General features: G+C 33.8%; 2 protein-coding genes across 2 annotated transcripts; one reads left to right on the top strand and one right to left on the bottom strand.

Moving 5' to 3' along the window:
* Window positions 1–1,004: 1,004 nt before the first annotated feature.
* Window positions 1,005–4,366, top strand: LOC146882281 (cytosolic enolase 3-like). The gene is made up of 6 exons (XM_085667985.1): window positions 1,005–1,123; window positions 1,258–1,287; window positions 1,891–1,961; window positions 2,073–2,189; window positions 2,421–2,473; window positions 4,144–4,366. Coding segments are annotated over exons 1-6 (297 nt in total). The 5' UTR covers window positions 1,005–1,122; the 3' UTR covers window positions 4,169–4,366.
* Window positions 4,367–5,855: 1,489 nt separating this feature from the next.
* On the bottom strand, window positions 5,856–6,760 carry LOC146882280 (uncharacterized). Its single transcript, XM_085667828.1, has 3 exons — window positions 6,461–6,760; window positions 6,119–6,157; window positions 5,856–5,969 (listed from the first exon to the last, which is right to left on the bottom strand). Exons 1-3 carry the CDS (start codon window positions 6,743–6,745, stop codon window positions 5,856–5,858), a joined length of 438 nt encoding a protein of 145 aa, XP_085523954.1. The 5' UTR covers window positions 6,746–6,760.
* Between the last annotated feature and the right edge of the window lie 7,420 nt (window positions 6,761–14,180).

Below are 14,180 nucleotides of genomic sequence, written 5' to 3'. Positions count from 1 at the left end.
CAAGTGCTTGAACTCCAGAAATAATCTGATATATGTGGTTTTCTCACTATCTGCAACCTGAATTATTACTCCCTTTGTCGGCTCATCCACAGCAATAACAAAAAACCAAAGGTCAACATAAAGACAACAGGTGCATGTTGTCTTTAGTACATATGCCTGAAAACAAATAGCCACAAAAAATACACCTTAAAAAATGAAAATAGGTTTTGGAGACATTAACATAACCTTATACCAATGACTACATGATAACAAGATAGAAAAACATAAATACCTATCTCCACTCCGCTTCATGGATAGGTCCAGCCCAAGCTACAAATTAGTGGATTGTTGGCCTCGTCCAACAACTTCCTTATTATGTAAAACAAAATAATATAGTAAACTAGAGTAATTATAAAAAGATGATAATATTAGACGTCTATAAAAAAATATTGAAAAATAGTATATAATATTATGATCTAATGATAACAATATTACAGTAAAAAATATTAAGATTTATTTATGACATCATATAATATTGAATTACTATGTTATGTATTTTAATATACGTTTTATTTGAAATAAACTATTATGAAATTAAAATTCAAGTTTACCAATGTTGATAAGTAATGTTTTTCATTTATTATTTTTCATGTGTGGGAACCTAACTTTAGAGTTAAGGTTTTAGGCCTCTTCTGGTTCATCTCATTTATTCAAGTACCAAAAGTACACTACAAGAATTTATAATTTTAATTGGGGTTTCAAGAACCTCCACTAAAATATATACATAATTGGGGTTTTATAAACCCTTACGTATAAGAGGTTTTCCCTGCCAACTTATTTTCTTTATCTTGTAATTTTTAAAATTTTAATTTGAGTATTTTAGGAAGTGACTTTTTCTCTTTCTCTATGGCTTAAGAAACATGTTTGCTTTGGAAGAAGGAAGAATGTACTCGTTGTTAGGAAAAGAACACTTAAGGTAAACCGTGACTTTCAATTTCATTTTTGTTTTTTTGAGTTCCATCTCTTTTGATTTCAATTTTAACTTCATCTCTTTGCTTTTATCGTTCGTGTCATAAGAGGTTGTGGCTTGTGTCTTACGAGGAAGACGTTCTCTCTTTCGAGTCCATTGTTCTCCCTGAAATTAGTTAATAAACACCTTTCTCTCTGCTTTCAATTTCGTCGTTGTTTGATTTCATTTTCATTGCTTTCAATTTCGTCGTTCTTTCGATCTCCATTCTTTTATTTTCGTCTCAATTCAATTATGTCTTTTGATTTCAGTGTGTCTCTCACTATTCTCACCACGAATAGGTTCGTTTATTTATCTCTTGATTTTGCCCTAAGTTCCCTTGTTTTGTTCCGTGATTGTCAATTCCCATTGCAAAGATACTGATACAATCAATCAGGCCAGGGATAGAAGTTTTAGGCCAAGTTCCAAGAACAAAAGCATTTTGTGATGTTAGTCTATATACTATGGCCACAAGCACTCTGAGCATTTTGGTGATTCGCATCAGTCCCGGTTCACTATGCTTTGCAAATGCTAATTTTATATGAGAAAGGCAATCACCTAATTTAAAACTTTATTTGGAGAGTTATATGAATTTAATTACCAAACTGAAATAAAAATTATTTAATTCTTACCAGAATACTGAAGTGGGTCATGGAAGAAGAATAAAAATTTTGATGTTTGATGTTAGCATATGTGGTATTGCTCTAGATGGTTTATTAAGGTGCAAAAGTTTTCATTGGCGCTTTATATGCCGCTAAGCGTTTTAAAAGCTAGAAGTGGTCCCAATTCTTAATGTATTTTGGATAAAGGAATGCTTTGTTATGTTATCTGATTTTATGGACTAATGAATCTATTATAATTTTGGTGGTGCATTTATATTTTTTTGTTTCTAATGTTATTTGCAGGGGAACTTGGAGCCACTACTATATTAGTTGTGTCCATTGCTGCTTGTAAAGTTGGTGCTACTAAAAAGAAGGTATGTATGACTGTCAATTAATATTTCTGTAAGTTCATTTAACTTTTAATATGGAAATAAGTATATATGTTCAGTCACGATATCATGAAAATAAAAGCAAAAGCATACCAGGTACCACTTTACAAGCACATTACTGACTTGTCTGGAAAAACCAACCCAACACTTCTTATTCCCGCCTTCACTGTAATAAGTGGTGGAAAACATTTGGGGAGTACTATGGCCATTCAAGTAAGGTTTCTTTTGGAGTTTAGTTTCTTAGACATTGTCGTTAGTGTTCTACCTGTCTTGCCTCCATTAGGCTTGTGTCCCTTTCATCTAACAAAGTAATGAATAGTGAAATAACCTGGGGCTCATACATTTTCATGGTAACTAGCTTATAGATTTTCATTCAACACAAATTTAATCATTTAAGCATAACTTTATCAATTTGTTGTTTATTTCTTCTATAATTCCTATTAGAAAATCATGGTTCTCCCAGTTGGAGCAAGCAAATTTGAGGAAGGACTGAGAAGGTACTAGGACCTTTCATCACTTAAAGGTGGTTTTGCTTGATTTCTTCTTTTATTTTTATTCTTCTTATTGCTTTTACATTTCATCTTTAGGGATCTTTTTCTTTTAACTTGACAAAGAATTTTTAGGATGGTTATATCTGGTGAGTAATGGAAATAATGTACAGTGTTAAGTAGGTCACCTAAGCATAAATCTTCACATTCCTTATTTTCTCTATTGGACCTCCTTCAATAATTATTTACTATATATACTAAGTGTACTTTTCAATGGCAAACAAGCAATGATCTGATGAATGCGAATTTATCCATACTGAAAACGGTTTTCATTCCCTTTAAATTTCTTTCAACTATTGAAAATAAAATTGAAGGGCACATGTTAGTAAAAGATGTATTTATGGAATTTAATTATGTGCAAAATTATAATTGATTCCATGATATTTTGTTGTTTTAAACCATGGTCATGCCCTTTTTAGAGTTTACATTTCTCTATTATGCTATACAAATAAATGTTGACCGTGATTGCTAAGAAAATTGAATAAACATTAATTTCAGATAAGTTATAGTTTCTAAAAGTTTTAGTTTATTCATAGTGAAAATCTATTTTATATGTAAAATTAGATCGTGATATTTAAAAAGAAAATTATATTTATACTGACTACCTTTAAAAGTTTGAGATGGTTATATAATGTGAGGTTCTAATTAAGACCTATGTTTCATTCTGAAACATTCTGTTTGTAGAGAAATTGACAAACATTCATTTGAATGGTTACAATTGTCTTCCATTTTTTATAAAGAAGATCAGTGATTTTGTGAAAAGGAATTATTTCTTTAAAATAAAGTAAATTGTAACGAATAAAATTGGAAAATTACAATCACTGAATTAAAAACTTGTTGATTTTGGTCAGAAAACCTTTAGCATTGTAATTCCTATCTTGTATACTGCTTTGATCTTTAAGTCAATTTGAGTCAAATTTTTTTCTTTGTTTTGTTCCAGTTTTACTGTTTCAGTTTGAATTGCTTTTTCATCAGTTTACTATTTTTCTTTTTTTTTTCGTTTCGATCATGTTAATAGTATATAATAGTGGTTTAATTCCATGTTTTGAATTTTGAATGGACTAATCAGTTTTCCTACCTCTATGTTAACCCTTTTTTGCTGAATTTTTCAATTTCACTAACTGTTTAATCTGTTTTTGATTTTATTTTTACTGTTTTGAGCTTTGTTACATGTTTCCTTAGTTGTTTTGAGTTGTGAAAAAGTGTTTTGAAAGTCTTTAAGTAGTTCTAACAATTTTTAGCTATTAGAGTTTTTGTTTTGGTAAGTTGGTTTTCTTCATGGCCTCCTATTCCTCCAATCTTCTCCCATTTAACCTCATAGTTCCATGTACATTAGTAAATTCAAGAGTTTTGGTACAATTATTACGACACTCTCTACCTTTTTTTCCTATGCAACCAAACTCATTAAACTATAAGTCAAAAAATAATTATATCAACTCTTAGGTTTCTATACTAGTTGTAAACTAAAATGCACGTGTTATCTGACTAATCACCTCTTTATTTTGACTTACTTTCACATGATGCCATGTGTAGTGTAGAGATTAGCATGACATATATATGTAGATCCTGATCAATTATGTTTTTCTTTTTTTTTACTTTCGTGTTTTCTTATTATGCAGAAATTGTGGTTTGACAATGGATTAGGGCAACATCATCCAATTTAAGCATACTCTTGGTAGATGTAGTAGTAATTTAAGCAGTGGCAGTGAAAAACAGTGGAAGACTGTGCATGCATGTGTGTCACATACCAATATTGCAACATCGTCCTATTTGCATTAATAAAATAAAAATTTGTATGTACTCTTAAAAATTTTATGACGAAAATAATGGATTTCAAGATCATCTTAGTTTCCATATATGTATATCTTAATTTCTTGGATACAGTGAAGTGCAGTTTCTATTCATTTATATGTTCATTTATACTTAAGTTGAGAGTCAGATGAGTTTGGTGGTTGTTTCTATTCTATTAGTGTATTGATTTTGTGTAGTTTCATGTGTAATTTCATTTATAAATAAGCAATTGAACAAAGTCCACAAAATTCATAGGATAAGGTTCTTTTAGTACTCAAAGAATTAACTCAACAAATCAATTATAAAGAAAGTACAATTTTACCATTATAACAATGCCACAATAATATAAGTCTAACTTTGGATATTAACGGGGTTTTTAAAAATCTCAGACATTAATGGGGTTTTCGAACCCCATGCATTGACGGGTTTCGAACCCCAAGCATTAACGGGGATTTTCGAAACCCTATGCATTAACCGAGGTTTTCAAAACCCCATGCATTAACGAGGGTTTAACGAGGATTTTCGAAATCCCTAGTAAGTTACACTATTTCCAGGGATTGTTAAAAACCTCAGTAATCTGTTAGCTACGCTTGCTCTTCCAGAGGAATTGCAGCCCCTGGTAAAACCATTAGTCAGGTTAAAACCCCAGAAACGTCAAATATAACCCCCACTAAAAACAATTATTTTTGTAGTGGTAAACTTTGAAGTTTAGTAATCTTGAGTGAGAGTATTAATTATCAATTTATAACTCTCTTTTAAACTACAAATATTTATTTTCTAGCCTTTAGTCCTAAAAAACTATTGTTAGAAGGTCCTAATAAGGTGTGAACACTATAAACTCTACAACACATTGCAAATACAAGTTGTTAAGCAAGACCACAATGTAAAAAAAAAAAACAAACCTATTAAGTTATGTTCTATCATATATGTAATCTTGAGGACTAACATTTCTTATAACATTTATTAAGCACAATCATATAAATATTAGTCCTCAAGATTACAAAATAAAACACTACAGCAAATTATGAGAACTAAAAGATATAAACAGTACTAGCTAAGAGTCCCAAAATGTTGTGTGTTATATAAATATATATATATATATATATATATATATATATATATATATATATATATATATATATATATATATATATATGATGAAGGATTATCTTGTTTCCTTTTAGATTTATGAATATGGTGAAGTTGTTTAAGAAAGCTTTTTGAAAATTTCCACTGGACATTAAGATAGCATGCTATCTAGATGTGAAGGTTCATTTCTCAAGTTCATGAAAGGAAGAAGAGAGTTGGATTCAAGTTTAAACTCACACGACATTAACAACACTTAAAGAACCAAAATGAAAGAAGAAACATTAAAAATGGAAAGCATAGAAGATGAAGCATGGAAGAAGCACGCCACTCATAGGGGGGGATCTAAGCCAACCAAGCCCTAGAGATGAGTGATGGTGCCGCCACTTGCAAGCAAGATAAGGCAAAGGTGAGTTCACTTCTAGGAACTTAACTGAATTTAAGTTCCTAGAATTTAAGATAATTGTTGGAACTTAACTACCTCTCTTTTTTTCTTGCTGAATACTTTCTTTCCATAAATGGCACCAGCAACAGCTGCTCCCACTGAACCAAGATAAAGCCAAAACAACTAGTGTCTTCTGCACTTGGACGTAATACATGGTTATCAAATTGTAAAATCAGATAATAATAATAATAATAATAATAATAATAATAATAATAATAATAATGATCATGATCATGATGATTAGTTATTGATCTAAGATGATTTTCTGTTACACTCACATTGGAGTCACTATTGTTGCTGACCTTAGGTAAGTCTTATATATTAAGCATTCTAAATCATTAGTAACTCATTCACTTTATAATGCTTTTGAGTGTGCCATGTTGAGATTGATCAAAACCAAGGGTATTTCTATTCAATGGCATAAGCATAAGTGAACAATTCTGGCATGTTTGGATGAGTCTATAAACAAAGTTAATCACATAATCCAAAAAAAGAACAACATGTTTATGCAGGCACAAAACTTCTAGCTTCAAAGTTATTATTCAAGTTATTTCAAATGGTTGAACATGTTTGTGGGAAGACAAGCATATATCATACACAGCGTAAGTCTTCATTTTAACAACATCAAAATTGGGTTTTGAACCTGTTGGTTTGGTTAAAAAAGAGCAATCAACACTACCTCTCCATTCAGATGGACACTGGCAAACATCACCTGCTTTAGCCAAGCATTCTGCATTATGGAAACAAAAACTCTCACCACAAGGTGCTCTAGAATGCTCACAATGTTCCCCACCAAATCCATCAGGACATTTGCATGAATATTTCTCTCCTTGAACAATTTCCTCACAACTTCCTCCATGCTCACACCAGAAAGAGTTTGTTCCATCACACATACTCATTTCTTCATCATAAAACTTACCCCTGCAGCCTCAACCCCCAGCACATAATCTCATTCAGAAATTTGAACAAGCAATATTAAGACTATCAGCATTCATGATATGATATTAAACAAAGTTCTATAATTTAAGAGTTTGATTCAAATATGATCATGATTGGGCACTTCCTTTCTCAGCATATATATATATATATATATATATATATATATATATATATATATATATATATATATATATATATATATATATATATATATATATATATATATATATATAACAACATTTTGGGACTCTTAGCTAGTACTGTTTATATCTTTTAGTTCTCATAATTTGCAGTAGTGTTTTATTTTGTAATCTTGAGGACTAATATGTAAATGATTGTGCTTAACAAATGTTATAAGAAATGTTATAAGAAATGCTAATCATTATGTAATCTTGAGGACTAATATTTGAAGAGTTGGATTCAAAATTTAATGTCAAAAGAAAAAACATATATGTTATAAGAGTTATAGCATTTTCAAGTTTCATGAAGGTCGTGCAATATGTTAAACACTAGCGATGTTACCTTTTTATTTACCACAACAAACCTATTGTTTTGAGGAACATGATCAATCGAAGTTACTTTTGTTTGGGAAGTTACAAGATAGTGAAGAAAATCAAGAACAACTTGTCAACAAAGTCAACTTAAGTAAGAACCAATACATCTAGGAATGTACTAAACTCATAACAGAACAGGTCGACTATAGCTAAAAACTACGGAAACTACGAATAGGTAATATTAGAAGAGTTGAAAACAAAGTTTTACTAAACTCTTTGAGATCACAATTTCAGTTACAAAACTAAGGTGTGAGCAACAATGGCAATTGTTCCATTGGCATTTTCATTCTATACAGAACAAATAAACTCAGTTATTACGTAAGTTAGATTGCTAACTTGTTTGACAATTTCAGAAGTTGATTGGGCAAAGGCTTGAATCTAGGGTTCCCAAAATGGTGCTTCAAGTTCTCCTTCCTTCCCATGAAGAAATTGTCCACCACGCTCACACCATCCTTTGCGAAATCAACCGATTTACCTACTAACCTTGCACCACTTGTCAAGACGATCTTGGCATCGCCAACGACAGTGAGGTGGTTGTCGTGGATTCAACCTACGATGGAAAAGGGGCATGGCAGTGGTTGTTGTCGACGTTGGGATTAAGAGAATGTGGAGAGAAATCCACGAACTAAAGAAAGAATATGAGGAATCATAAAGGTAATCTGAGAAAAAAAAAATGACAATTAAAATGAAGAAAGACACTAAAAGACGAAGAGTTAATCGAGAAGTTTAAAATAATACAAAACAATTTGTAGCGGTGAAGAAAAAAATTAACAGAAATGAAAATAATTCTAGCAGTCTATTTAACTGCTATTAAATAATGGTTACTAAAAAACAATTTTTTCGTAGTGTAATGTGATCATTTTTCTGTTACGAAATTACATTTCTAAATATTTTCTAGTATTATAGTTTATACTTTAGAATCCAAATTTATATATGTAATACCCCATTTAATTAATGATGTAATTAAAGGAAGCGTCACACTAGAATAATATCGTAGCGCAGTCATGAAGTTTCAAAGTAACTCCTAACAATTATCCAAACGCGTAACAGTGACAAACTGAACGAGATACAAATAATCAACAGTAATAAAAATCGGGAATTTAAAGGGGTAGCTAATACATGGGTCGTGGCCCTAAAAGAAAATCCACTAAGCAGGATCCAATCCAAGCGGCCTAAGCAGCCGAGTCACCATGTCCCTATTAACCGCGAGAACCTCTCGCATCTGCTCACATCAATAAATTGATGATCATCGCAAAAGGAGAAGAACCACACACAAGACAACCAAACAAGCAAATAGGGTAAGCTAGAGTAGAAACAGTTCATCAAGCAATCACATGCCATTTCACAACCAAACAGTATATAGCATCCAAACATGTTATGACTCCTCAAACAATACACTAGACTCTGACTCGACTCATCCGGATACATATAATCTGGTCAGATTCAGCGGATTCTTGCCCTTATGGTGGATTACTCTACTCACCCCCGAGGTATATGTTTCAAGTGTTACAATGATTCAATCCCCCCACACAAGGTTAGCCCTTAATGAGTTTCAGGCCTCCTACTACTCTCACCATAAGAGTCAGTTTGCTCTAAGTGAGACTAACTGACTCCTTAGAGTGTCAGGATGCAACCTTACCTTGAATCCTTAACAAATTATATAGATGGGGCACCACCATGGACACCCACTAACAAGAGCCATTGAATTACGTCCTGACCACTAAAGCACGACCCTGAAACCCCACCTAGGGATGTTCAAGGAATTACGTACTGACCTCATACCAAACATATTCAAGCAACCAAACAATATTATTCATGCGTTTAAAACCCCATACCAACCTATGTGGTCCATCCTCATTCACATTCCATGTTGAATCCGTACTATCTCATTCTTCCCAACTCATGAATATATAATTTTATCTCATGTCAATACCATGCCACTTTGATTACCAACCATCACTTTCATTTCCCATGCCAAGATCACAGAATCACATCAATCCAGTTCATAGTCACAGATTTTGTCATACATTTCACATGCCTCATGCAATAAATGAAATATACCATAAATTAAGCAAATCACAACAACTAGGCGAAGAAAATAGCATGGCCTGCAGCGGACCTCACTTAAGCCAGAAGCCCTCGTTCAGCGAGAGGGATCCCCTCGCTTAAGCTACACACTCCTCGCACACTCATTTAGGCGAGCCCTCCCTTGCCTGAGCGAGACAACCCCTCGCGCAAAGGTGAGGTTCCTCGCTTGAGCGAAACTGCAGCGGCACCCCAAGGCTTTCACACCTTCTCGCTTAGGCGAGCGTCTCTCGCCTGAGTGAGACAGTGCCTCGCTCAAAACAAGAGCACTCCGCCTGAGCGAGAGTTCGTGTGTGTCACCCTAGTCTGGCCTTGCCAGTCTCTCTTGGGCGAGTCGGTCTCGCTTGGGCGAGAGCAACAGATCTCGCCCCTGCCTTCCTGTAACATTCGCATTTTCACGTCCAAAACAACAACACAAGGCAATCCATACATTCACAACAACGTACAACATATGTAAACATTAAGTAACATCCAAAACAGACCCAAGATAGACTAAAACTCAGGAGCCTAGCTTCCCTTACCTGGAAAGGAGCTAATATCGGGCTTTGACTCTTAAACCAACGGGACCGACAACTCCAAGAGTAGATCTAAGAACTGGAACCTGTAGCACAGAACAGGAACGAGGTTACTAAAGTGGACCTCTAGCAGAAAAATATACAAAAACAACTTTGAAGGTAACCAGTAGGGGTTGAGGTTTAACTTACATGAAGATGATAAATATGGCATCGGTAGAATATTAAGTTTTCAAGTTTACATTTATAATTAGTAAAGTTTTTTATGGATATAAATTTGTGTAAACTACATTACCATCACACAGATTTATAGAACAACTTAACTATTTTAGGGGTGAAAGCAAGTTCTCTAATCATCGTCCAGTTCCAACACTTTCTATAACAAAGGATGATAAAAGGTGACAGTGTTTGGCAATAATCAAAAAGTGTACATTCAATGAAAGATCATCCAATATTTATATACAATCAGTACCCTAAATACAACCCCTTTTATTCTAGAATTCTAATAGCAGAAAAGACAAAATAACATAACGAAATAGAAAGGACAAAATAACAGAACGAAAAAATATGTAGTGGTGCAAGATTGCAAGTTTGCTACAAAAAGAATATTGTACAAGTTTGTTAGCCTCCTGTAAGACCCAAAAAATTTAAATAATTAAATAAATAATTATTTAATAAATGCGGGTAATAGGAGCCTTTATGGAATTTAATGCGAATTTTTATGATATGGAAAAGTACTAGCTCAAATGATTAAGAGTACTTGATTGTGTGAGAAGGCTTGGGTTCAAGTCCTAAGTACGTCAAATTGTAAAAAATTATTTTAAATTGTGCATTATTTTAAGGATATGTTTGAATGTGATTAGTGATAATCTAATCCTAAAATTTTAGGAATTATCACGAAACATGAATTGGTTGAATTGGTTGTGCATTGACTTTGTAATTGAATGGTTGTGGGTTCAAACCTTCTTAAGAATGAAATTAACTTTCTTTTTGCCAAAATTTCATTTGGCATGGACATGAAAAGGCAAAGGAACCCTAGCTGCCAAGAGAGGCAGCCTAATGGGTGAGAGACATTCTGTTAATGGTTATTGAATAACCATTAAGCCAATTTTAATTAATTTTCATTTTCGTAGTAAAGGGTGATTAAGGGAGACATTAACTTTGAGAGAGAAGGGAATTAAAGGGGGAATTAGGACTGCATTTTCGTGGTGCAAAAGGGAGAGGTTTAGAGACATCAAAACATGCTTTTGGAAGAGTGGAAGCTAAGAATTTTGGTAGAGGAGAGGAAGGTTCTTGGACCTCTTGAAAGAAGGGCTTGGGAAGACCATTTGGGAGCAGGGATTCCAGGTTAGGGGAGTTCCTTTATGTGTATGAATTATCTGTGATTATTATCGTGTTGTAATGTTTGAATATGATGCTCTGCATGATCAAAAGCATGTTGTTTTCGCGTTTCTGGAAAATTTCTAGAAATTGCCTGGCAGCTTCAAATATACCGTCAAACGATGCATGAGAGTTAACCCAATTCTGGGTTTTTTGTGATGAACCGCCTGTCGGCAAGGGTGACTCCGCCAGGCGATGCGAATATTGTGCAAAAATGCTATTTTTTGTACTTTTCGAGCAACAGGTACCGCCAGGCGCGGGTTTGATACCGCTTGGCGCCACAGATTTTTATGGTTTGCGCAGTTTTCGTAAAACTACATTTCCTGATTTGTTAATCGTTCGATTTAGATGAAATTTTGACAGGCGATTCATAACATGTTGTTATTCACTTTGAACGGTGGAGATTCGCATTGGACGTCTGAAGCTAGAGATATACGTCACTCATGGTTGGTTTTTTTAATTCTCTAATAGTATGATTATTAATGGATGATTAAGTGTGCTTTGTTGACATGTGAAGCCAAGGTGGTTTGCTTCTTGAAGATTTGATGAAGACTTAATGAAACTCTTTTGAACTATCTTGAAACCATTACCATTGGAAGGAAGCCTACATTGATGAAGGAAAGGTGATTTGATGATATCCATGGTGATCAAGGTTGGAACATGTGCTCTCCATGTAGTTACATCATTTAGAAAGTGTATTTGTAGCTTGTAATTCATGTTGTAGACCTTAAAGCATTAATTAGATGTAGTTTGGTCTTTATTGTGTTTTTAATCTGTTGAATGGTTTTTCAACAGGTTAAAATGTCTCTTTTAGTCTGTTGAATGGCTTTTCAACAGGTTAAAAGGTTGGTTGCAGTAGTCTTAAACTATAACAAATTTAATCAGTTGATTTAGTTTTTAATCGACTGATTTCACTTAAGTCAAGTGAAATCAACCTACTGAATTTCGTAACAATTTGACTATAAAAGTTGTGATTTTCGAAAGAGAGGTAAGTTGATCATTTTAGAGCACGATTTTATTCTGGAAACTCTCTCCTTCGTGATCATAGGTGTTACAGCTGTTGAAGATTGATCTTGGATCAATTCTTGGAGCTTTTGGCTTGGTTTGAAGCTTGGAGAAAGTGGTTTGTGGTAGGCTAGGTTGTGCTACCACTAAGGTTTGATCTTTCTCAAGCTTTGTGTGTGTGCCTAGTGGTTTTCCAGGTCTGCAAGAGGGTTCTTGCTGTGATGGTGTGATTCTTGTGTGATTTAAGAGTCTTTTGTAGTGTTTTTGCATATTTTGGAAGTGTAAGGGTGGATACTTTGTAAAACTTTTGAAATAGTGCAAAGTCAAGCTAAGGTTGCCTTGACAAACTAGATGTAGCTCAGGTTTGAGTGAACTAGTATAAAAATTTGTGGTGTCCTCTCTTCTCCAACCTTTCTCTCTTTATTTTCATTTTAAAGTTTCAAGAACTTATGTTTTAATCATCTTTTTCATGTTCTTGCATGTTTTCATGGCATCTGTAACATTGAGCATGTTTGTATGATCATTTGGAACTGGTCTTGATCATTCTTGAGCATTGTTTCTGGTTTAAAATTCAAATTTGCATTTCCACATTTTTCCCAGTATTTCAGTCGACTGTTTTTCAGTTTCAATCGATTGATTATACCATAACAGAATTTGTTTAGTAAAATCAATTTGTTAACTTTGTTTTTGATCGATTGAAAGTGTATAGTTCTGTATTGTTTCCATCCTAACTTGGTGATCTATTTGATTCAATTAAAGGTGGTTTTTAGCTTGCAAAGATAGCCTAAATTTTTAACTAGCCAATTCAACCCCCCCCCTTTCTTGGCTTTTCAACCATTTCAAAACTAACAATTGGTATCTAGAGCAAGGTTCTTGAAATTTGATCAAGGTCCTAAATCTGTTTTTGAAATACTTGAAATGGCTGAAAACAAGTTACCCTTTGGTGAAGGTGCCTCAATTCATAGACCTCCTATATTTAGTGGCATTAATTACCAATTTTGGAAAATTAGGATGAAAATATTTATTGAGTCAATAGATCAAGGGATATGGGATGCAATCATAAATGGACCATATACTCCTAAGCATATTGTTGAAGATGTGCAGGTTAATAAGCCATGGACTCAATGGAATGAGGAAGAAAGGAGGAGAGCTCAATATGATTGCAATGCAAAGAATATCCTCACTTCATCTCTCAACATGGATGAGTTTTTGCGTGTTTCACAATGCAAGAGTGCCAAGGAAATGTGGGAGGTTCTTGAAGTGACTCATGAAGGAACCAATGATGTTAAGAGAGCAAGAAAGCATGGCTTGATTCAAGAATATGAGCTATTTAAGATGAAACAAGGAGAATCCATAGCGGATGTGCAAAAGAGATTCACTCACATAGTCAACCATCTCATAGGTTTGGGTAAGGAATTTGACAAGGAAGAGTTAAACATCAAGGTGCTAAAGTGTCTTGATAGATCTTGGCAACCAAAGGTCACGACTATCTCAGAAACAAGAGATCTATCCACTTTTACTACAACTCCATTGTTTGGTAAGCTTAGGGAGCATGAGATTGAGATGCAAAGGCTTAATGAGCTTGAGTCAAGTGAGAAAAAGGTTAAGAACATAGCCTTGAAGACTAGCACCAAGTAAAATGAGGAACTCGAGGATGAAATGGCTGAATCAAGTGAAAGTGATAACTTGAATCTCGTTGTCAAGAGGTTTGGTAAGTATCTCAAAAGGAAAGGTATCAAAGGTAATCCCAAGAGGTATACTTCCAAAACAATGAATCAAACTCTTCTAACTTTACATGTTATAATTGTGAAAACAAGGACATATCAAAATTGGATGTCCAAATGCTAACAAAGAAAAGG

This window comes from Vigna unguiculata, chromosome 10 (genome assembly GCF_037176805.1).
Source record: "Vigna unguiculata cultivar grain cowpea cultivar isolate G323 ecotype 2 chromosome 10, ASM3717680v1, whole genome shotgun sequence".
NCBI lineage: Eukaryota > Viridiplantae > Streptophyta > Magnoliopsida > Fabales > Fabaceae > Vigna > Vigna unguiculata.
This window is presented reverse-complemented; position numbering and strand designations above follow the sequence as displayed.

Coding starts and splice junctions, on each gene's coding strand:
- LOC146882281 (XM_085667985.1), top strand. Junction 1,962..2,072: donor TTGGTGCTACTAAAAAGAAG/GTATGTATGACT, acceptor AAAGCATACCAG/GTACCACTTTACAAGCACAT. Junction 2,190..2,420: donor GGAGTACTATGGCCATTCAA/GTAAGGTTTCTT, acceptor AATTCCTATTAG/AAAATCATGGTTCTCCCAGT.
- LOC146882280 (XM_085667828.1), bottom strand. CDS start 6,745: ATGAGTATGTGTGATGGAACAAACTCTTTCTGGTGTGAGCATGGAGGA. Junction 6,158..6,460: donor CCAATTTTGATGTTGTTAAA/ATGAAGACTTAC, acceptor AATATATAAGAC/TTACCTAAGGTCAGCAACAA. Junction 5,970..6,118: donor ATAGTGACTCCAATGTGAGT/GTAACAGAAAAT, acceptor AGAAGACACTAG/TTGTTTTGGCTTTATCTTGG.